This window comes from Mauremys mutica, chromosome 5 (genome assembly GCF_020497125.1).
Source record: "Mauremys mutica isolate MM-2020 ecotype Southern chromosome 5, ASM2049712v1, whole genome shotgun sequence".
In the NCBI taxonomy this organism is placed as follows: Eukaryota; Metazoa; Chordata; order Testudines; family Geoemydidae; genus Mauremys; species Mauremys mutica.
The window spans coordinates 113001566-113024130 of NC_059076.1; the positions used below are offsets into that span (position 1 = coordinate 113001566).

The following is a 22565-nucleotide window of genomic DNA, read 5'->3' on the forward strand; positions in this document are numbered from 1 at the left end:
AAATAAATTCTTTACATCCAATTTTCTGTAATTGTCATCTATAAATAGTTTAGGAATCTAGTTTGTTTCACTATGCTAGTTAAACTCAAGAAGTTTTGCAGATAAGTTTGTGCTTAAATTCAGTCTTAACTACAGCAACACTAGGGGGGTCTGCAATTATGTAGTAAAGCAGAACTATATGCCCAAGATTCAGAACCAGCCAGAATTGTTTTGGGAGGTGATGGTGAGGTGGGAACACACATCAGTTGTGACTCAGTTGATTAAATGCTTGTGGTAGTGCTGGTATTTCACACAAACAAAATTTTCCACACATCTAACCATTTTAGTATAACATTTTTCCATTTTAATACTGTTTCATCAGACAACATTTTGTACTTAATTTCAGATAAAAACAAGAATTGGCAGAGGCCCGAGGACCATAAGTCTGTCAGAATATGAATCTTCAAGTTATCATAACAATCCTAATATTATTTAGAGTCTGTGTACAAACATTTTGCCCATCATTGGCTAGAGAGCTCTTCACTTTCCAGCTCTTCACTTTTCTTAGATGCTATTATTCTTCCCTAAGAATATTCTTATTATAATATTCCATATTCTTTTTCTTTCCACTCCTCTAGAGTCTAGCTTTTGATATTTGTTTCTAAGTTTCTAAATCTTTCCACAAGTTCTTGGTGCTTTCCCTTACATTTCAGTCTTCCAGGTAATGGAGTTTACTTTGCCAGTTCTGTAGCATATCAATAAACAAGGTGTACTTGGCCCTCACAGATTTTCTAGAGAATTCTGAGGAAATAGCTTGCAACTCTGGATAAAACCTTAAATCCTGTGTCTGTTCTTCCTGCTTTGAAATAAAAATACATTCAAGTAAATTAAAGACCGAAGTATTGTGATTTATGTATTCTCTTCCTTACCTATAGTTCACTTTTTGGTTTTGGTGAAAACATACTTTAACTCAAATATGTAAAATATTTAAGATGAAAAATATTCTAGAAAATAACTTTATTGTTGTTCATATTAGTTAGTTTTTCAATCATGAGGTTTCTATAGTTTGTCTTCCATGCAGTGAATATTAATTGCTGGTACTGACAACTGGCCTCAAAAATACTGTATATTTCTGCAAGTGCAGTTTTACTTTCCATGACAGCAACAATCTCCATCCAGTTAAAAAACTGGAGAACCAAGGAGCTGTTCTTATCATGAGAGTTCACTTTGTAGAACTAGTTTTATGTAGGTGAAGGTTATCAGTACATGATATCTTCTGCTGTAACAGTCGCCTCTTCTGTTTTAGTCTTGAATTCAGGGAAACGAACCCCACTTATGGCTATTAGCAACAAATTTACTACATGAGATGTAGCACTAGCCACACAAAGCCAAATGGAGCTTTCATACTGTTCTTCCAAAATTACAAACTGAAAGACATTTTCCTGGAAATTGGCAATTCTTTCTGTTAGGCGATGAAGTTTAACAGCAGCTATAAAGCTAGCGACTGCCAGTGCTGTAAAGCCTCCTGCAACAGAATGAAAAAATACTTAATCATTTTCAAAACAAGTCAGACATTTTGGTTGTGATTCACAAAAACATGATTTAAGCACATGCTTAAAGTTAAACACATAATTAAATGCTGTCCAGATTAAGAATGGATTTAAGGATGTACCTAAGTGCTTTCCTGAACTGGGGCCTTTATTAGTTAGGTGACCAAGCATTGCACCAATGTTATGTTTCTATTAAAGTTCTCTTGTATGTGATATTGAGGCTATACATGTGAATTCCCTGTTCATACAAAACAATCTACAATATGCTGAAGGCTGAAATGCCTTCTAATAGTTTTATTCTAATACAAGGGAATTTAGTGCTAACTATTTTTGCACACAAGTATATTAAGCCAAGGAGAAATACAGATATGGCAAGGAGAAGATGTTTTCATTTTTGTACACATTTACTTTTACCGTTTTATTCAAATGTGGTTGGTAGTAAAAATTAATTTAAAATTATATTACCTGCAAGTAAATTCCATAGGCAAATACCTGCTGGACCTTTAATAGCTCGGTATGGAACTTTTATTGCATTGAGAATGCAGAATCCAAAACTGACCAGAGCAAAGGAAATGGCCGCACAAAGGAAGATTAAAATCATCACATGAAGGCCTGCATTCAGCTTTTTCACCAGATGAGGGAAGACTGGCAAGAAACAAATATTCAGTTATTCAGTGTATAAATCTTCCTGTGAAAATTACAGGATACACATTATACTGATGCTATAAACTGCTTTTCATTCAAATTAACAAGGCATTATTTACGGGCGGAATCAATCTGGGTAGATACAGGTGTGTTAGTTTATAAGGGATGAATTTATCTGCTCACTACATCAGAGGAGCAGAATTTTGACCCTGTACCTCCCTGAATTTTGGGGAAATTCAGATACAGAATATGTCTATGCTATGAGCTGGGAGTGTGATTTCCCAATTCGAGTAGACATATTCACACTAGCGGTCACTGAGCTAGTGTGCTAAAAACAGTGGCGTAGCTGCTGTGACATGGACAGTGGCGAGCAGCAGCACGGGCTACCCACCCAGATTATGCACCCTTGTGGCCCAGGTGTGTTTGTACACAAGGCAGCTAGCCTATGTGACTGCTCACTGATCCCCATGCTACTTCAGCTACATTATTATTTTTAGCATGCTAGCTTGATTGGAGCTAGGGCAACTATGCCTATGTGAGCTGGGAATCATACACCTAGTTCCAAATGTAGACAGAAACCCGGTGCCATGAGCTCATTTCTAATAGTTATGTATCCGTATTGAACTTATACAACAACTAAATGTGATTAGGTGCCTTGCTGAATCAGGCTGTAAGCCTAGGAGACTTCACTACAGGCCAGGCTGCCTTAGGCAGGCTAGATATGATACTGCAGTCACAATAGATAGTGCTAATGAACAAGTTACTTCTGTCTTGATACCACCACAAAAACAAATTAAAATTTAAAAAAAAGAACATTATTAAAGTTGCAAAGTCCAGTATGCAAAAGTTAGGAAATGTCACAGTTAAGGCTGCCTGTTCCCCATGTCTGTATGCATTATAATACAGCCTTTAATTACAGAGTCACATACTATTTTTTCCACAGGACCCCTGCCTCATTCCATGCTCCCATGGGTCCGGACAGTTCTGCCCATTCCCCTCAAGCATAACCCCTGCTACCCTGTTCCCTCCAACCTGTCCCAGTCCGGTCCCTTCTTTTCCCTACCCGGCTCATCATCTCAGTCTCATTTTAGCCAGTCCCATTCACTATTTCTCAGGCTTCTCACCCAGTCTCCCTGCCCATCAAGTCTTAATCCCACCCCTCCAAACTCCCCTTCTCAGGCCCCCCTCCCCCAACTCCTTGCCCAGCTAATCCCAGTTCCCTGCCACTCCCAGCTCCTCATGCGATCGATCATCCCCACCTGGCATGCAGTCACTGCCCCCCTCCCACCATAGACCCTATCCCCACTTGTTTGTAGTCCAAATCTTTCTCCATCCAGTCTCTGTGTCCTTGTTCCAGTTCCTTTCCCTAATCAATACCAGTTCTCCCTCTGCTCCCTGGTTGCTCAGCAGATAAATCTTTCCCCTTCCCCTCCTTACCCAGGCCCCACTGGTTCTCAGTCTCTTTGCCTAGCCAGTCCCAGTCTCCCTCGACATCTCATCTAATCTCAGTCTTCCCCACATCCACTTGTTCCCAGTCCCTCCCTCAACCCCAATTCCTTTTCTGGCTCCTTGCCCTGCCAGTTCATGTCCACAGGTCCAACCTATAAAAAGCTCTTAATAATCTAGGCCCATGGTTTCCTCTGTGTTCCCTCCAATGTATCTGCAGTGAGATGAGTTTTCTCAGTCTCCTTTTTCAGGTTGACTCTGAACAAGAAAAGGGAACCACCATTCTCTGTTTAGGGACCCCATCTACAGAATCAAGAAGCTGTTCAGCAGAATCCTTCTATGACTGTTTTTCAGGCATGTCTAAGGCCTTTTTATTTGGGTCAGTATATCACTGACCATTTTAGCCTCCCCCTTTCACCTTCTTCTTTTCTATGTTTGGCTCAGTTGTAGTTTAGGTAACAGCTAGCTTTGCTGGGCCACTGGCCAAGTTTTAGTTAGATTTTATATAAAGTTTGCAGAGCATCTCAGTCTGGGCTGGCCTTAGGTTTTATGTGGCTCTATGTGAAGTAACACATGCAGGATCCCTTGCAACTCTTCCACTTCTCTGAGGCGTCCATGCCTCCATACACCCAAGTCGACTGGATTACTCTGAAAAACTCAGTGCTCTTCAAGCATGTGTATTTTTAAAGTTTATGATTCCATTATTTAATTTTTGGGTTGTTAATTGGGTTAAAAAAACTAAAAAAGTAATCACCACACTGACAGGCTTTGCTATAAGCTGGAGCCTGCGGAAGAACAGGACCAGCAGAGGGAAGGAGAGTGGGGGAGGTAGGAGGATACCTGAGCAGTGTGGAGACAAACTAGTATCCTGTGTTATTGGAGAATAATTATCATGGTAGGGCCTTCTGTGGCACACACTGTCGGTGTGATACTGGGAACACTAATATGAAGCAGTTTATTAGGGGAGGAGGCATAAGGACAAAACATACAGGGCAAAATTTGCCTAAGCCTGCAGATTTGTACGTGGAGGAGGGAAAGAGGCTGACGAGAGCTCCTGTGCGTCCTCCTCAAGGGCTGGGGGCAGATAACCCATCACACAGTTCTCTGAGGCCACTGGGTTTGGGGGTCTGCTCAGTAACTTGTTTCTAACAGGGCCGCCCAGAGGGGGGTCAAGTGGGGCAATTTGCCCCAGGCCCTGCAGGGGCCCCCACGAGAGTTTTTCGGGGCCCCCACTAGAGTTTTTCGGGGCCCCTGGAGTGGGGTCCTTCACTCGCTCTGGGGGGCCCGGAAAACTCTCACAGGGCCTGGGCCCCCGGAGCTTCTTCCGCTCCGGGTCTTCGGTGGCAATTCGGCGGCGGGGGGTCCTTCCGCCCCGGGACCTGCCGCCAAAGTGCCGAGTCTTCGGCAGCAATTTAGCGGCGAGGGCCCCCCACCGCCAAAGACCCCAGGCCCACTGAATCCTCTGGGCAGCCCTGGTTTCTAAAGCAATGGAAAGAAGGGTCCTTATTAAGTGTGGTCCTCTAGGGCCTCCTGAGGTGTTCTACCTGTGTATGCTATGCACTGGCAAAATGGATCTGTGTGCCTGCCCGGTTGCCACACCCAGCATAGGCAATCTCTCGAGGGGAGGCCAGGTGTTAGTCTACAGCATCTAACTAAAAATCTCATATTCTACATTTTAAAAAAAAGGAAATCTCGATACCGTATTCATTTACAGAACTCTGCCATCTGGTGGCAGTCCTAGCAAGGAAAAGTACCACCGATTTCAACTGGAGTTCGGCTTGCATAAGCACTGTAGGATCAGACCCTTTTGGCATAATATCCATGCATTCCAGTAGTCACAGTGTAATTATAGCACTTCCCTTCAGGTTGCATAGCAACTGATAAGAAAGTCTGTATTTATTAAGGATTGAATTAGCCCTACATGATTGAGCCGGAGACTAAGGGGACATAAAGCTGCCCCTTCCTCCATTCCCCTGAGCAGGATCTACCCAGATATTGAGCTCAGGCATTGGCAGTGAGTGAGCAGGGGGTGTATGCCAATATTCCCTTCCCACCCTCAAACAGCTGGTCATGGTGGAAGAAGAGAGAGTCAAGGAGCAGACAGAGCCATGGCTCCTCCCTCTATGTTACAGCCTTTGGAATCAGCTGGACACAAGGGAAGGATAGTTGACCAACACAATATACTTTCCCTTCCCACCCCCCACTTGTAAAATAGGAGCTCTAAGAGAATCCTGACTCGGAGGGATGTCTCTGCATCCCAGAACTCCTTCTAGGGTGGCACAGAGATACACAGGCCCTAGCACAGAATTTAAAGGAAACTCTCAGTTTATCCCATAATAATTAAGGAATATTTTTCTTCTCTACTTATGCAGTGATACAAGGTTGTACCAAAGAACATAACTAAATGTTTGTTTTTTAAAATTCTCACTCATATTTCAGAACCCTAAAGCCACAAGGAAAATGAGCCATAGATATGAGTTTAATAACTATTCCTATTCTACAGGTACTACAAACAAAAGGACTTACAATGCTCTTAGAATTTATTTATATATTCAATCAAAACTTTACTTACTTGTGAATTTGGAACGCCGCCCACCTAAACCACACTGTCGTATTTTGCCCCCCCGAAAGAGTCCGTAGTAAATATCTCCAATGAACTTGACTAGCTCTGGATCTGTGGCGTTGACCAAATCAGCTCCTGTTTTACAAAGGATTTTGCCAGTCATCCACTTTTGGGTCCCCATAGCAATGACAATCAAGAGAAAAGACACAAAACTCAATGCAGCAGTCAAGGCAAATGAGGTCTTTTTAAAGCAGTTGGGCATCCTAGTAGTTTCAAGAAATCATCTCCAAGGCCTCTCTGCAGTAATTAGGTGAGTTTCACATTTTGCTGCTGCTCAGAAATCCACAGGTAGTAAGATGCCAGTTATTCCACACACCCTCTTTAAATCTCATTGTATTTTAAAACCAGAGGCACGGTTAAAAAGCAAGACCAAAGTGTAGATTTGCTACAACAACATCCTGAAATGGTTGCGAAGAACTTCATTACACTGTAGTGCAGTGGTGCTTGTTTCTGCAGAAAGTAATCCTATATCTATTGCACGACTAATGTTTCATCAGAGGGTTTAATTGTTCCCTGTTTTAAATACTCAAATGACACCAATTTCTTGACAATGATCACATGGGAAAAATTTAGATGCACAATTCAGTTGTATGGATTATAAAGAAAAGTTAAACAAATTGTGTGAAAGGGACGTAGCGTGGAAAAAAAAATTGGCAACAGAATTCTGCTGACGCCGAAGCTGTATCAAATGTCTTTCCCTTGGTGCTTGCTGCGGTCCCCCTTTTTCTAAATGTCACTACTGTCACAGCCACCAGAACTGTTTGTAAGCAACAAAATGATGACCCTCTATTCGCCAAGCCTGTTAACTGAAGTGTATAAATGATGTTTCAGGATGCCAAGACTTATTAGATTAATCTTCTACATAAAATAGGATGCAAAGCAATTTGTTGTAGCTTAGAAAGGCACAATGTAAACATGTGCAGAAACAGTCACAACTGTAGATGCCAGAAGTACTATGAGATAGCACTGAGAAAAAAAAAGGTTTGCACGTCTATAGGCACTTTTACTTACAGACCTCAAAGCTCTTTACAATCATTAATCAATCAATCCTCCCAGCATCCCTGTAAAGTAAGTAACATAATACTCCACTGACTAGTGCCTAAACAAGTTGTGGAGGGGTACTAGTGCTGTCAAAGGTAGTGCTGTCTTTTGGGTAAAATATAAAACCAAAGTCTTGATCATTTATTGTCAGTGAAGGTCCCACATAGCACTATTTGCAAAAGTAAGGAGGGTAACCCTGGAGTCCTGGATACATTCCAACTCAGTTGATTACAGTGGACCTAAATTTCACCTGCAGATTCAGTTGGTTACTTAATATTCTTTTATCTAATCTATATGTACATATTCTTACCCCGAGCCCAGCATCAGAGAATAAGATCACCGGACAAATTTATTAAAAGGAACAAACATTTCCTGCCCTTTATTATGTAGTGTTCTGCTTAATAGCTGCTGTCATCAGAGGTAGCTGCATTTTCTTGGTAAATTAACATATAGGGATATAGGTTCATTGAATATGTGCTAGCAATGTAAGTAGGATGTAATGTTTGAGTTGGAGTTTGACCAAGAGGCCTTTATTTTTACATGCAGTGTGATGGTGGGCCCCTGGGATTGCTCTCAAACATGCTGCATGGGCACTGGCTTAGTACTGAGGGTATGTCTTCACTACCCGCCGTATCGGCGGGTAGCAATTGATTTCTCGGGGATCGATATATCGCGTCTCATCTAGACGCGATATATCGATCCCCAAACGCGCTCATGTCGACTCCGTAACTCCACCAACGCGAATGGCGGTGGCGGAGTCGACGTAGGGAGCCGCGGATGTCGATCCCGCGCCGTGAGGATGGTAAGTAATTCGATATCAGATATTCACGTAGCTGAAGTTGCGTATCTTATATCGATTTTCCCCCATAGTGTAGGCCTGCCCTGAGTGTCTCCTACTGAATTTCCAGCACCTTTTGCACCCTGGCTTTTCCTTGGATTGGCAGTATTGGGGCATTAACGTGTTGCTTGGTAGACTAGACCTGTTTATTTTTAACTAAAATGCAGACGTTTAAGAAATTTTCTGCTGCCACTAGTCTACAATGACTCCTAGCCGCGTGGGAGCGCAAAGGCAATCCACCGAAGGGCGGAAAATGATGGAAAATGCACATACCGCCTGTGTTACAAAAGGATTTTGTTGCCTAGCGCTGTCTCACCGGCACTTGATAGCTACATCCATGGTGTGCAACCAAGCGTCCTTATTTAAACCTCGAACTTACACAGCCGGCCCGCCGCAGGGGCGTGTGTACTGATCCTTGTCCCGGGGGAACTGGTGCAGCGCCACCCGCAGCTGCTCAGCCAGCCTAGATGGCGGTGGTGAGCGCAGAAGCGGGAAGTGAAAGGGACCTTCTGCCGCTGGGCGGCCCGGCGGGGAGGCGGAGCTGCGGGGCGGGGCGGGCTCCCAAGCCCCCGGCAGCGGCAGGCTCAGAAGGCGAGAGGGAGCCAGGCGGGCAGCGGACGGAGCATGGCAGCGGCAGCGGAGGCGCACAGGGTGCTGGTGTATGGAGGCAGAGGGGCCCTGGGAGCCAAATGCGTGCAGCATTTCAGAGCCAAGCACTGGGTAAGCACCGACAGAGCGGGCTGGGCACTTAGTGCCACTGCTGCTTGGCTTGGGGGAGCAGCTGCCGTGGGGGGAAGCGCCCTCCTGTGTCTCGCAGCCCTGCTTCGGCCCAGCGGCCAGGGCTCTCCCCCGTGCCGTGACCTGGGACTGGCAGAGCTCTGAGAACCGACGAGCGAGAGTGTAAATCTCGCCAAGGCACACCGCGAACTCCTTTCTCCTGCCAGAGGAAGAGACTTTAAACCCTCACTTGCAGCAGCTAATCCCCAAAGAGGAGGGAGGCTTCCTCCCCGTGAACGAGTAAAGCTTGGCAGCTAGTTTGCAGCTGGCCAATTGCTGCCTTCCTGGCAAATCATTAAGTGCACTGGTTTTTCACCCCAGCTGTGAAGTGGGCGAAGTACAGACTGCATGGCTTCTTAAATACTTTTTTTTTTTAAATCTCAGTTATTTACTGATAAATGATCCATTAAAGTAAAACTCTCTCTTTGTTCTTGTTTATCAGTGGGTTGCCAGCATTGACCTAGCAGAAAATGAAGAAGCTAATGCCAATGTTGTTGTGAAAATGACTGACTCCTTCACTGAGCAAGCAGATCAGGTGACTGATTTATTTTCCTTTAAATGTTGTAATAAAGCTTGTGGCCTCAATCGCTGGGCCAGCTGCTTTGTGTTAGGAAGGTGCCTGGGCAGTTCTTTCAAGTGTTGAGAAAAGCACCAGGTTTCTAAATATCTTAAGGACTGTAGTATCTAATCCTATCTAGAATAGATTATAGAATAGACTGCTTTGCTTGTTTCTTGTAAGCTGTTTCCCCCTGGCCATGCAGTTAGGTCATCTTCAGACTGATACCTGGCTTCCCCACAGTTAAGGCTGTCATCAGTGTATTCATACTAAAAGAAGATAGTGTTCTCATTCAGTCTCCATTGTTCTTTCTCTTTGGGATTACATGGAGCCTATGTAAATGTTGTTATTACATTCAGAAAGCCCAGGGACACCCTCCTTTTATTAAAACCATATTCATCTTTAAAATCTGTATTTGGGTAACAACAAACTGTAGACCAGTGGTTCTCAAACTTTAGTACTGGTGACCCCTTTCACATACAAGCCTCTGTGACCCCCCTCTTATAAATTCAAACCATTTTTTTAAATATTTAACACCATTATAAATGCCAGAGGCAAAGCAGGGTTTGGGGTGGAGGTTGACAGCTCATGACCCCCCATGTAATAACCTTGCAACTCCTGAGGGGTTCTGACCCCTAGTTTGAGAACCTCTGCTGTAGACAGAATCTGAAAGAATTTTACAAATCTGTTGGGTTTTTGTATTGGTCACATTGGTTTACTTTTTGCACTTTCTGCAGTGAAACTAGACTTGCCAGTTTCTAGTCAATTTCCTTCTCTGTCAGAATTCTGCAAAATTATGAAAATAAATAAAGAAAAATAGTTCCGTCAACACTCAGTGATCAATGCAGCAAGCTCCTCACATGGGCATGCCTGTACGCCCATGCAGAGTACCACTGAAGTCAGTGGGGCTAACACGGACTCATGGGTCTAACTGTGAAGAGCATCTCACAGGATTGGTGCCCAAAACATTTCCATGAAACTTAAAAAAAACAAAAACAAACACCTCATCACACACACACCCCACAAAAATCACCTAATTCTGGAGCCTAAATTACCGGACACAGTCATTTTTAAAATTCAAATTTTAAATGTACTACAGCTTTGCATTACCTGTCTCTCCTAATCTGATTTCCTTTCTTGACAGTGACTTGTTCTCACCCACATTTGTAGTCAAGATGAATTAGGGCTTCTCATTTTGTTAAAGTCATGGTTATTTAGACACCCTTCATTGTGAGCCTCGGAAGCAGGCACAGCACTTTTCAGGAAAAGCCAATAGAGTTGGATAGGATAATTGAACACAACTTATCTGCATGAAAATGTTCCTTGGAGACTTATCTGTGACAATTTATTTAAGAACTTGGTCTCCTAACCTTCCACTTCTTTCTTGGGTCTCAATCCTGAAATGTATTGTGTGCAGACAGATTGCTGTGCCTATACAGAGCCTCCGAGAGCTTGATGGGGCTCCAGGCAGATACAACAGTCCATCCCCATGCAGAAGTTGCAGAATTGGGGCCTACATGTGGTTTTTACATTATTATCAACAAGTGAAGCCTTGTTCACATATAAGCATGGTCCTCTAACTGATAAACTGAATCATTAGGCATAAAGTTACTTTTATGCATGTATAATTCAGAAGGATTTTAAATAGATTGTGGAGTATTTCAAGCCTCAATTTGTCATATTTCTGCTTTTTTAATGTTGGTCTTTTCTTAAAAACATGAAATGATTTGGTTATACCCCTGGTTTTTCACTTGGAAACTGATCTGTCGCTGAATAATTGGCACAGCAACAAAAGGTGTTCTTGGTATAAGTTCCACAGAGATAAAATTCAGTGCTAATATATATTATGAAGCCCTACACTTGGGAGAGGAAACAAAAATAGGATAGGTTAAAAGTATAAACCCTCAAACTTTAAGCTTGTAAGCGAGGGTATAAGCTTTAGGGTACAAGCTTTAGGGTTAGGCAGAAACTTTACCAACAACGAGGCTATTCCATTATCAAATTTTTCTTACACCTTCATTCTGTGTTTCTGAAAGTACAATACAAAGGGAAGGACTGTTACCTGGAAAGCAGTGTCCCAAGAGAAACTCAAAGTGCTAGTAGATAGTAAACTAGGGGCCTGATCCCTGAAACTAACTGATCCTGCAAGCCTTAGTCACACATTAGTTCCATTGATATCACCTAGCATATGATGGTGGTTTAATCTGTTTTCAGTATTCAGTATTGTTGTTTTACTTCCAGTGAGTAAAATGATAAAGTCTAATTTTAAATAGCTGCTTACATCACCATGGGTGCAACATAATTTAAAAAATTACAATTTAAAGGTTGGGTATTTATATCTTTACTTCTTCAGTGCAGTATTTTCAGAATGACTTTATAATTTCTTTGTTATATATTTAAGGTGACAGCAGATGTTGAAAAACTTCTGGGTGCACAGAAGGTGGATGCTATCCTGTGTGTAGCTGGAGGATGGGCAGGTGGCAGTGCAAAAGCTAAATGTAAGCCCTTTGTTAGTAGTATTCTGACAAACACATTAATGCAATGGGAAGAAAAAGTCATGGTAAGAGGTAGATCTCTGACTGAAATCTCTCTTTTAGGATACTGTGTGATCATAGTAATCAATGGGAAGTGGACCACCTCTAAGTGCCTTTCATAGCCTTTTCTATTTGATGGTTACATGTGATTAATAATGATACCTTGCTCTAATGTAGCATTTTTCATCAGTACATCTCAAAGTGCTTTACAGATGAGGTCAGTATCATTAGCCCCATTTTACAGATGGGGAAACTGAGGCACAGAGAGATAAAGTGACTTGCCCAAGGTCACTGGCTGAGCCTGGAATAAACCTCAAGTCTCCTGAGTCCCAGTCTAGTGCGCTATCCACTAGGCAACAGTACCTTCCAGATTCTTCACTGCAGGTGTATTGTGGCACTATACTGTCACATACTGACAGGTTTTTATATAGTGCCTAAAATAGCTTTTTTAAATGGATGCAGGTCTTCAAGTTTAACTTTAAAATGGCTTGTTACTGAGCTCCTAACATTTCATAATAGCCAGAATGGAATTTTTCTAACTTAGGTTAGGGTACCCAAAATTATTAGCCTAATTTCCTATCTGGAGTATATAAAGCAGCTGGTGGACCCTCCCTTTCTCACCACATACAAGGCAAAGGTGTTTCTTATTTTTAAAGACAACATAGGAAGATGACATTCAGTACTGTTTCATAAAAAAGTAAATATTTTGTGTGTATATGTTACAATCCAGTACAATGCAGTCAAACAGTTTAAATACTGTAAATTAGATAACAGATAGTACACCTCTACCCCGATATAACGCAAATTTGGTTATAATGCAGTAAAGCAGCGCTCCGGGGGGGTTGCGCGCTCCGGTGGATCAAAGCAAGTTCAATATAACGCAGTTTCACCTATAACATGGTAAGATTTTTTGGCTCCCGAGGACAGCATTATATCGGGGTAGAGGTGTACTATCAGTTTAAGTTATTGACAATCAGGAGGGCAAATGGGAATGTCTAGGGATGGGTCGTCATCCTGTCTACTTCAGGCCATTAATATATGTGGGGTGTGTGTTTGAGTTTAATGTAGTGTTTTTATGGAAATAAACATCTTAAATGCTAAAGGAATAGGTATTCAATATTATTTGCTTAATCTTAATTTTTCTTCTCCTGTCCCCCAGTAATATGTTGTTAACATTAACGATTGCTGAATTATTTTAAAATTCTATTTTCATTTGAACTGACTAGCTGTAATACTACAACTCTTTTTAAATTGAAACTACACGCAGTCCAGTCCTTTAGAAGTCTTGAGATTCTGAACATGTCTAGGCAGCAGTCGTAAAGTCCAGACTGCCTGTAGGCAGATGGAGCCCCTGTTTGAACAATAGTCTGATGAACAAAAGATGTGTTTCCCACCAATTCCTTTATGCCTTGGGGTTTTCCATCCACTAGGTCCTGTCCTGCATAGCTTATGAGATCTAACAAGACCAAAGCCCCTGAGGAAAAAATGGTTGTGGTCCAGCAGTTAGTGTTGTTTTCCATGACATTCCAGGAAGTAAGCAAGCAGCAGTTGAAATTAAAAACTAGGTTTTATGTAATACTACAGAGCACTACCCAAAGATCACCACTGCAGACATAAAATATTTCAGAGCAGTCTTTGCGATCACAGAAAGGAAAAAGCATATAGAGCATTTGGTTTTCTCAGGTGGTCACCCATCCAAGAACTAAACAGACTTAAACCTATAGCTTATGCAAAACAATGCAACTTTATTTTATACAGCTTCTCTCATACAAACTCTAACTGGACTATAAAGTTAAATAATACAGTTACAAAGTTAAAAGAATAGAGTGAGAACTTAAGAACAATAGGCAAGGAGAAGAGTTGTTTTCCCTGCAGATGAAAAGGTCATTCAAGAAGGTAAGGGCTGCAGAAGAGGAGGCTCTCACTATCACAGGTGAGACTATGCAAAGGGACAGAGAGAGGAAGCTGGCGCAAGATGAGCACAGGAGGAGGGTGCAAAGAAAGCGACGGGGTCTTTGACACTGATGAAAGCAAATCCATGGGAGTTTTAGAATGAGGGAAGTTTTGAACAGCGTATAGAAATTAAAGGTGAGCCAATGGAACTAGCTGAGGATAGGGGATGTGGTCACACTTGTAATGAGAAGTCAGGTAACAGTATTGTGCACGTGCTGTTGAGCAGGAACTTGAGGAAGCCAAAGAGAATGGAGATACAGTGGGCAAGGCGAGAGGCGCTGAAGTCATTGAGGATTTCAGCAGAAGTGGGGTATACAAAGTGGCGTAAGGCAGATTTGCATACTGTTTCAGTCTATATAGTGAGGCACAAGCTAGAACTAGAAGACTTTTGCATTCTAGATGATGGACCCAACTCATCTGGAGTACTGTGTCCAGGTTTGGGCCCCACACTACAGGAAGGATGAGGAGAAACTGGAAAGAGTCCAGCGGAGGGCAACAAAAATGATTAGGGGGCTGGAGCACATGACTTATGAGGAGAGGCTGAGGGAACTGGGATTGTTTAGTCTGCAGAAGAGAAGAATGAGGGGGGATTTGATAGCTGCTTTCAACTACCTGAAAGGGGGTTCCAAAGAGGATGGCTCTAGACTGTTCTCAGTGGTGCCAGATGACAGAACAAGGAGTAATGGTCTCAAGTTGCAGCGGGGGAGATTTAGGTTGGATATTAGGAAAAACTTTTTCACAAGGAGGGTGGTGAAGCACTGGAATGGGTTACCTAGGGAGGTGGTGGAATCTCCTTCCTTAGAGGTTTTTAAGGTCAGGCTTGACAAAGCCCTGGCTGGGATGATTTAGTTGGGGATTGGTCCTGCTTTGAGGTCCCTTCCAACCCTGATGTTCTATGAACTATTTTGTTTTTCAGCTTTATACAAAAATTCTGACCTGATGTGGAAACAGTGTGTTTGGACGTCAACTATTTCCAGTCACTTAGCCACAAAACATCTGAAAGAAGGAGGCTTGTTGACTCTGACTGGAGCAAAAGCTGCTTTGGCTGGAACTCCAGGTAATAAGCAAAATGTGGTGTTTGCTTTGACACGAACAATAATTGTTTTAATTATTCTTATTTGAGAAACAACAGTTTTACTCCCTTACATTTCTTCCCATATACATATGGTAAACAGTGTTTGAATCCCTTGAGGAAAGTTGTAACTGCAGTTGGCAATCCAAAACCCATGGCAAGTATAGTGCAAAGAAAGAAAGAAAGAAAATCTGTTGCTTAAATACTAGTTGTCTGGCTTTGGTGAAATCTTTTTTAGTATATCAAGCAGTCAGAAATGCTTGGGAAATAATTAAGAATAACAACACATTAAAAATTTTAGGTACAACATTGTAAATCCTTGGAGAAGGTTAAACTCCATATTTGCTTTCCTGGAAGGCAGGGTTCTTAGGTAACTTTTTTTTTTTTAAAGTTAGTGATGACTCAGTTGTTTTTATTGAACATGGCCATCCTGCTTATGTTCTGAATCCAGTTCACCTTGCTTCAGACACAGATAAGCTTGATGACCTTCAGCCTCTGTCTCCATTAGTTGTTTAGTATAGACTTTTTGTGAAATATACCTTGTGATCTTTGATCTCATTCCAGTTTTTCTTGCTCTTTGTAGAGAAGAAAGTCTGAAAACAATTTAAAAAACACAGGCACTAGGGGACTGTGGGTGTGAAGGGTGAAGACAGAGGTTAACATCCCTTAAAGTCTGCAAGATTTATCTGAAATGCAAATGAAGTAACTTCCATTTCCATGTCTCTTATATTAGTGTTACTTTTCTCTCGTAGATATCTGCAACAATATTCTGATGTGACATAGGAAACTTTAAAAGTTAAAATGATGGAATAGGTTGTAAAGATAAAAGGTGCTTCTTCCAAGCTACGTCTGAAAACAAAGCTAAAGGAATTAACTGTTACCATTATGTTCTAGGAAAGTATACTGTAGTTTTTTTAGTTAATGATTTGGCCTCTATATTCCCATGTTTAAAGCTGCATCTAACATAGTCTGAAGATAAAATTGTTATTGAGTGAAAAGGGTGTTTGTTTCCTTTTTGCAACAGACTGACCATGTATTGTTAAAAATGCAAATGGGTGAACCCTTTGGAGTAATTCCATGACATTTTGTTAGGGTAGAGAATCAACTTAATTTGCTTTCATGTTTTGAGCAGGATGGTTTCAATCATTGTGGATTTTTAGGACAGGCAGTGCTGTGGGAAAACACATGAACCTTATTAAATGTGAGGAGGAATTGGGAAAGAATTGTTGCTCAACTAGTGCAAATGTATCTTCTGACATTTAGGCTTGTAATTATTCGTAATTATGGAAGTCTAGCTATTCTTTCCCCCCATTCTTATGGTATGTCCTCTTGTTTTTCAGTAGACTCTGGAAACAATTTTCCTATTTAAGTACAGTAACTTTAAATGAATCGCCTACAGCTAACTGGAAAAAATAAATAGAAGTAAAAGGGGCTCAGGGATGGATGGCAAAGATTGAAAGATTGGGACTATTTGGTTTACAAAGGAGACAAATAAGAGGGGATATAAGGGATACAAACAACAAATAGTAAAGAGAAGGTAAATTGTCCACTTCTATTTAGGCTTTCTCTTAATACCCAAAAAAGGAACATTCAGTGAAACTGTAGGCACCACATTTAAAACAGATCAAAGGAAATACATCTTTGCACAATGCATAACTAGCCCATGGAACTCATTGTCACAAGATATCATTGAGTGCAAGAATTCAGTAAAATTCCAGATAAAGTAACAGGCATTTATATGGATGGTGAAAACATCCACAGTTACATTAGATTGTATAAGACATTTGTTTTTGGAGAGAGAAACTCATGCCACAGAATCTAATTCAACTAGTAACTGATAAGGATTAGGAAGAAACCTGCCCATAAGGGAAGTTATTTAATGACTTTCCACTATGGGGTTTCTTGCAACTTCTGCCAAAGCGTCTGGTAAAGGTCTGTGTCAGACATGCCAGGACACAAGACTAGATGGACCACTGGACTCATCTAATATGGCTGTATGTATTTACCCCTGATTCTGCAAACATTTAAGCACTTGTTTAGTGAAACTATTCACATACTTAACAGTAAAGTCAGTGGGACTACTTGTCCTTAAAGTAAAGTACATGCATAAGTGTTTCCAAGATTATGGCCATAGATAGTAGATATATCTAGAGCAGGGTAAAAGAAAATTTGGTGAAAAGGGCAGATATGATGATTTCTAAAATTTTGTGTAGATTTCACTCAAGTATTCATTTAGAAAAAAAAAAAAAACCTGAAAAAATGGAAACATTTCATTACAACATTTCCTAAACAGAATATCGATTTGGTGGGGGTATTGAAACAGCTTTTTTCAAAATTCTCTTTAATTTTATGTTTTAAATATTCAAAGAATTTTAAATGGTCAAAATTGAAACACAATGTTTTATTGAACCTGAAACAATTTTTTTCAACTTTTTAAAATCACCAATGAACTGAAAAATCTGTTCTCTCAGCTCTAGATATATCTTCTCTGGGTGTCTTTTTATAAAGACAAGTGCTTTAACACTCTGTTCAGATCTCATGGCACACAATTTGTGAGACCAACTAAGCGAATCATAATTTTTTAAAAATATTTTTTAAAATTCTGTGTTGCTAGATAAATTGAGCTCTGTGATAGCAACATAACTCCTTTGTCATGGGTAAGTTGTTCTAAAAATGTGTGTACGTTTTTGCAATGTGCTATAAGACTGATTCTGTTCCTAGATTGCTGCTGGTGAATATAAACCTTCCTTTCACCAAATAATATGGAAACTTTCACTGTCTCTTTTTATACAGCTCTTGTCAATGAGAACTTTTTTTTAATCTGTTCTATTTCTAATTGTTAGGGATGGTTGGTTATGGCATGGCAAAAGGAGCAGTACATCAGCTTTGTCAGAGTCTCGCTGGTGCAAACAGTGGCTTGCCATCTGGGTCTGCTGCTCTTGCTGTTCTACCGTAAGTGGTTGCCTAGCTACCTGTACTATTGCATTGTTTAATTTTAAAGTGTGACTGTAACTGAGTGACACATGGATGTACCTTTTTTCTAAGGCCCCATCTACGCTACAGAAATAACAGTTTAAACGTGGTTGTGGTTTCTCCAAACAGGGACCATCCCTTGTCAGTAGTCTAGAACATGCCTAGCATGTTATAGGCATTACCATAAACAATAAATAACATATTTTTTCTTTCCTGTGCAGACAGAAGAAATCTTTGTTACGATGTTAGAAAACCATGATTTAACCTTGACAGCTGGTTAAACCATGTTTAAATGTGGTTACTTTGTAGTGTAAATAGGAGTCTAAAAGTGACAAATTAGACGTATGAAACTGTTTAAAATATGTGCTTTATAGATCATGTGGAAAAAGAAAATACTGGAATGTTTTATTTAGCCAAAAGTGCTTTTGAATGTTTGCATTCACTGTTCCTTAATTTTGGTTGGGCAAAGTTAGCAAATGTCTATCATACTTTACTTTTGATTGCCAAGTGGTGTTTTAGATGAGGAAAATACGCCTTGCCAAACTTTTTACCTTTTTGAGATTTTTTCCATAGATATGTAGCTTCCACTGTAGTACACAATATTATATATCCTCTTGGTAGAGTGACTGCGGCAGTTAAAGTAATTGTCCCATGAAGACTTGTGACTACAAAATGTTTAGTTCCTCTTTTCCCTGCTACAAGCCTATTAACACTTTATTATAAGTTGGCTGCCTGCATTGGTAGAGGGGTGGATGAACTGGCTGGCCTAACAGACATGGAAAAGATCTAACTTCTGTGATTTCCTTTGATAACCTAGTTAAGGATTTGAGTATTTCTTTTCCAGGCCCATGTGAAATACAGTCTTTGAAGATTGTCAGTGCTCAGAAGTACTGTAGAGGGGCTTAAAAATGCTGTCTGAACTCATTTAATTACATCTCCCCCTCTTCTTTACAAGCTTCTCCAACTGCATTTCTTTTGAGACAGGGAATGACAACATACAGGATATTTGAATAATTAACACCTGCCCCTGCAGAGTACCACCAACAGTCAGATACCAAGTTCACACTGGTCTCTTGGCTACTGGCCATTCCAAACTTGCATAGATGCCTTGAAAGGTTTTGTTATTGTATAAAGTTCGAAGAGAGTAACAGTTAAGGTGGGGGGTGGGGGGGGGGGATTTTCAGCAACATATCAGTGACTTAGGCATTTTTGAAGATCCTGCCTTACAAATATCATATTTCATTATATAGATTTAAAAACTTAAGACTGATGATTACATGCTGTAAGAGACATACAGCTTTCAAGAGAAATCCATCTAACATTGTTTGGATTTCAGTGCCTTGTTCTGAAAATTCAGCATATACTAGAGCAAAGAACGGAAGAGCAGACAGCTCTTATCAGAAGCATGATGTACAAATGAAAGGCTTATCTCTCTCAATTGCAGGGTTACCTTGGATACACCAATGAACAGGAAATCAATGCCTGACGCAGATTTCAGCTCCTGGACACCCCTAGAATTCCTTGCTGAGTGAGTACATGCACAATGACTAAACAATTCCTAGCTCTCCTTTTAAAACAGCTGGTTTTTGTTTTTGTTTGTTTTTTTTTGCATCTTCTCTTCTAAAAATAGGTAGTCTTGTTACTTGGATTTGGATGTTTCTGTGCACACCCTATTTTCTGTGCCTTGAAGTTAGCTTAAGCTTATAGGGCCGAATCCTTAGCTGGTGAAAATTGGCATAACTTCATCGACTTTAGTGGCCCTTCATCAATTTACACCAGCTGCGGCTCTAGCCCTGAGTGTTTTAAAGTCAGCAAGCCTGATAAAGCATGCGGACAACTAAGTTAAATCACAATCAGCTGCGTCAGACATAAGCAGTCTGGTTTAAAGGTGAACTGTAAAGAGAGGCATTTATGCTCCTTTTTATATTGTGTTATGGTAGATGTAGTTCCCCCTCCTTCTGTGTGCCCAATCTCCCCCCCTCTCCCCGAAGTGCCATTCTCTGCTTATTTCTTGAGTGATATTACTCAGTCAAGTCCTCACTGGCTAGATCTGTGGAGGGTCGGACCTGAACGAAGCAGCAGAAAGCTGCAAGATGAGCTGCAGATCTCTTTGCTCCATACTGAGGGGTAGAGGCTCAGCGTCCCTTCCTTCGCTCGGCTGAGGGTAGGGAGCCCTGCAGCACATTGGTGCTGGCTTTGTGGCATTACCTTGCCGAAGATGGCATGGCATAGAGAGGGAAGTGAAGGCATGATGTAGGATTTTGTTTCTTTTTAAACAGCAACATTTTTTTGTGGGGGAGGGTAGGGAAGAGTGGAAACAGATCCAACTTCATACATCATGAAGGGCATTGAAAAAATCTCTCTAGTTTTCTAGTTCTCCCTTTAAGCCTGTGGAAGCCAGGGCCGCCGAGAGCGGGTTCAGGCCCTGTTGAAAATTTTTTTTTCGGCCCCCCCAGCAAGGGCGGACTGGCTAAACGGGGCCAACGAAGCCAGGGAAGCCGGGCCCCGGGCCTCCTTCCGGACCGCGGGGCCCCAGTAATTTGTACCGGCTTCCCTCACCTTTAGTCAGCTCTGGTGGTGAAAGAAAGAGAGGAGGGAATTGGGAGACACTCAGAGGATGGTAATAGGGAAAAAATAATGGACAGAGAGGGAAGAAGAACGAGAAAAGAATAAGTGGAAAATGAGAGAGGAGAACAAAGCTGTGACTTTGCTTTTTCTTTCCCTTTCTCATATATTTGAAGTATATTAACTTTATTTTAGCCATAATCTTCAGTGGAAGGGTGACTCTGAAGAAAAGAACAGTTCTCTACTCGGATGCCAACAAATTTTTTTGTTTTAGACCCCAGTGTGCCTAGTTATCTTGATGACATCAGTTGCAGTATATTTCTGTAGGATTTACTTTTTATCTTTAAAATGTTTTTTCCTAAGAAATTGAAATATTTTGCAAACTTTAGGAGCAGAATCAGGGTACAGTTACCTTCCACCCAAAGTTAACGTTTATTATTTATTATGTATCTAAGACTGAATTTTCAGAGGTGCTGCACACTCTCTGAAAATCATGGTGATAGAGCCCAACAGGACAATAGGTGCTTTGTAGACAGATGAGACACAGCTCTTTGCTCTGAAGAACTTACATTCTAGGCCCCAGTCGTGCCATCAGATCTTCGTGGGTGGATACCTGTGCCTGTGCAGAACATTATTGATTTTGTGGGGCTCCGTGTGAGTGTAAGGGCCTCTCCTCGTGGAGACAATTATAAAGGATCCACAATAAAAAGACAGCATGCAGAGAAAAAAGTGGATATGGCAGGCTGCCTTTTTTTTTTTTTTAAACACCCATTGCCTATTCACACTTATTATATTCTCATACTTTTTAACAGAACCTTTTATGACTGGATCACAGGGAAGAACAGACCAAGCTCAGGCAGCCTAATCCAGGTGGTAACCACAGGAGGGAAGACAGAACTAGCTGCTGCACATCTTTGAGACTGATCAGTGTGATTGTGAAAACACAGCAAATGAGAAGGTTGTAACATTCTAGTCAAGTTTGGGTGGTCTTCTGTATCCAGTGATTCTATTATCTTGTTTGTGAAACAAGATGTTGACTAATGTTTCTCTGTTCTTAGATGCAAGCTACATTCCTTTACCAAAAGGTATCCGTTGTCTTCGATACATATATCAAGGCTATAGATTTTAAAATCTGCAAATGTCCTAATCTTGAGCATTCTCTATGGGGTTACCTCTGTTCTTTAAAATAAGGCAAACAGTGGTGGCTATGTATCAGAAATTGTACTTAATGATGTGATGTACCTACATATATAACTGTCGAGTTCTGTCTCAGTTGTCTTTTGGGCAACTGTGTTTTTTGTCCATTTCAGCAATATCGTTGTCTTCTAATATCCTAATTCTAGTTTGTTTTTTTTTGTTGGACATAGATATAAAATAAAATCACTGCAGCCCTATGGAAAGCCCAATCCTGCTACCCCTTTTCCTATTAGTATTCTATACCGATTCAAGTTGTCTCATTGGAGCCAGTGGGATTGAATAAAGGTTACTTGCACAAGATGGGGTTGCAAGATTAAAGCCCTTAAATTGCCTTAAAGCTTTCAGAAGGGCTCTCAGCCCAACAATTGTTGTGTTTTCTGTCACAAATAACTGATTTATTATATTATAGATGTATCTTGCGTAACTCCTGATGGCTCTTTACTATCTGAAGGAGAAAAAGTGCCCTAGGAAATAGAAGTAGAACACACAGACTAATGTTAGAGGATTTTGTGCTAAATAAATATATATTGTTTTATTTATTGGCTTGGTTACTTTATAATATAAATTTGTGGTGTAACATTTACACAAATTTGTACGGTGCTTCCAAAACAATTCTTAGCTCCCCATTTGAGATTATTGTGTACAGACAATACTTTAAGGCAGGGGTCGGCAACCTATGGCACGTGGCTGCCTGCTGTGACTCTGCGTGCCATTAAAAATCCTGCCGACGCGGCAAGCTGCGGGGTCCGCGGTCCCGGGCTGGAGCACTGGCTGAGCGCAGCAAGCCGCCGGCCCCTCCCCCGCCTATCCCCCCAG

The 22565-nt window shown here is 41.2% G+C and overlaps 2 protein-coding genes across 2 annotated transcripts; one reads left to right on the forward strand and one right to left on the reverse strand.

Moving 5' to 3' along the window:
• On the reverse strand, positions 1–6549 carry CLRN2 (clarin 2). The gene is made up of 3 exons (XM_045019204.1): positions 6193–6549; positions 1995–2174; positions 1–1504 (listed from the first exon to the last, which is right to left on the reverse strand). Exons 1-3 carry the CDS (start codon positions 6443–6445, stop codon positions 1239–1241), a joined length of 699 nt encoding a protein of 232 aa, XP_044875139.1. The 5' UTR covers positions 6446–6549; the 3' UTR covers positions 1–1238.
• Positions 6550–8678: 2129 nt separating this feature from the next.
• Positions 8679–22284, forward strand: QDPR (quinoid dihydropteridine reductase). The gene is made up of 7 exons (XM_045019203.1): positions 8679–8842; positions 9342–9434; positions 11857–11953; positions 14859–14999; positions 17858–17966; positions 19432–19515; positions 21365–22284. Exons 1-7 carry the CDS (start codon positions 8747–8749, stop codon positions 21468–21470), a joined length of 726 nt encoding a protein of 241 aa, XP_044875138.1. The 5' UTR covers positions 8679–8746; the 3' UTR covers positions 21471–22284.
• Positions 22285–22565: the final 281 nt, after the last annotated feature.

Bases quoted from the DNA above. Each gene is read 5' to 3' on its own strand.
- QDPR (XM_045019203.1), top strand. From the start codon at position 8,747: ATGGCAGCGGCAGCGGAGGCGCACAGGGTGCTGGTGTATGGAGGCAGA. The intron at 17,967-19,431 runs GTAAGTGGTTGC...TCTCAATTGCAG, and splicing joins GCTGCTCTTGCTGTTCTACC to GGTTACCTTGGATACACCAA. The intron at 19,516-21,364 runs GTGAGTACATGC...ACTTTTTAACAG, and splicing joins CCCCTAGAATTCCTTGCTGA to AACCTTTTATGACTGGATCA.
- CLRN2 (XM_045019204.1), bottom strand. From the start codon at position 6,445: ATGCCCAACTGCTTTAAAAAGACCTCATTTGCCTTGACTGCTGCATTG. The intron at 2,175-6,192 runs GTAAGTAAAGTT...GTTTCTTGCCAG, and splicing joins GCGGCGTTCCAAATTCACAA to TCTTCCCTCATCTGGTGAAA. The intron at 1,505-1,994 runs GTAATATAATTT...ATTCTGTTGCAG, and splicing joins CCTATGGAATTTACTTGCAG to GAGGCTTTACAGCACTGGCA.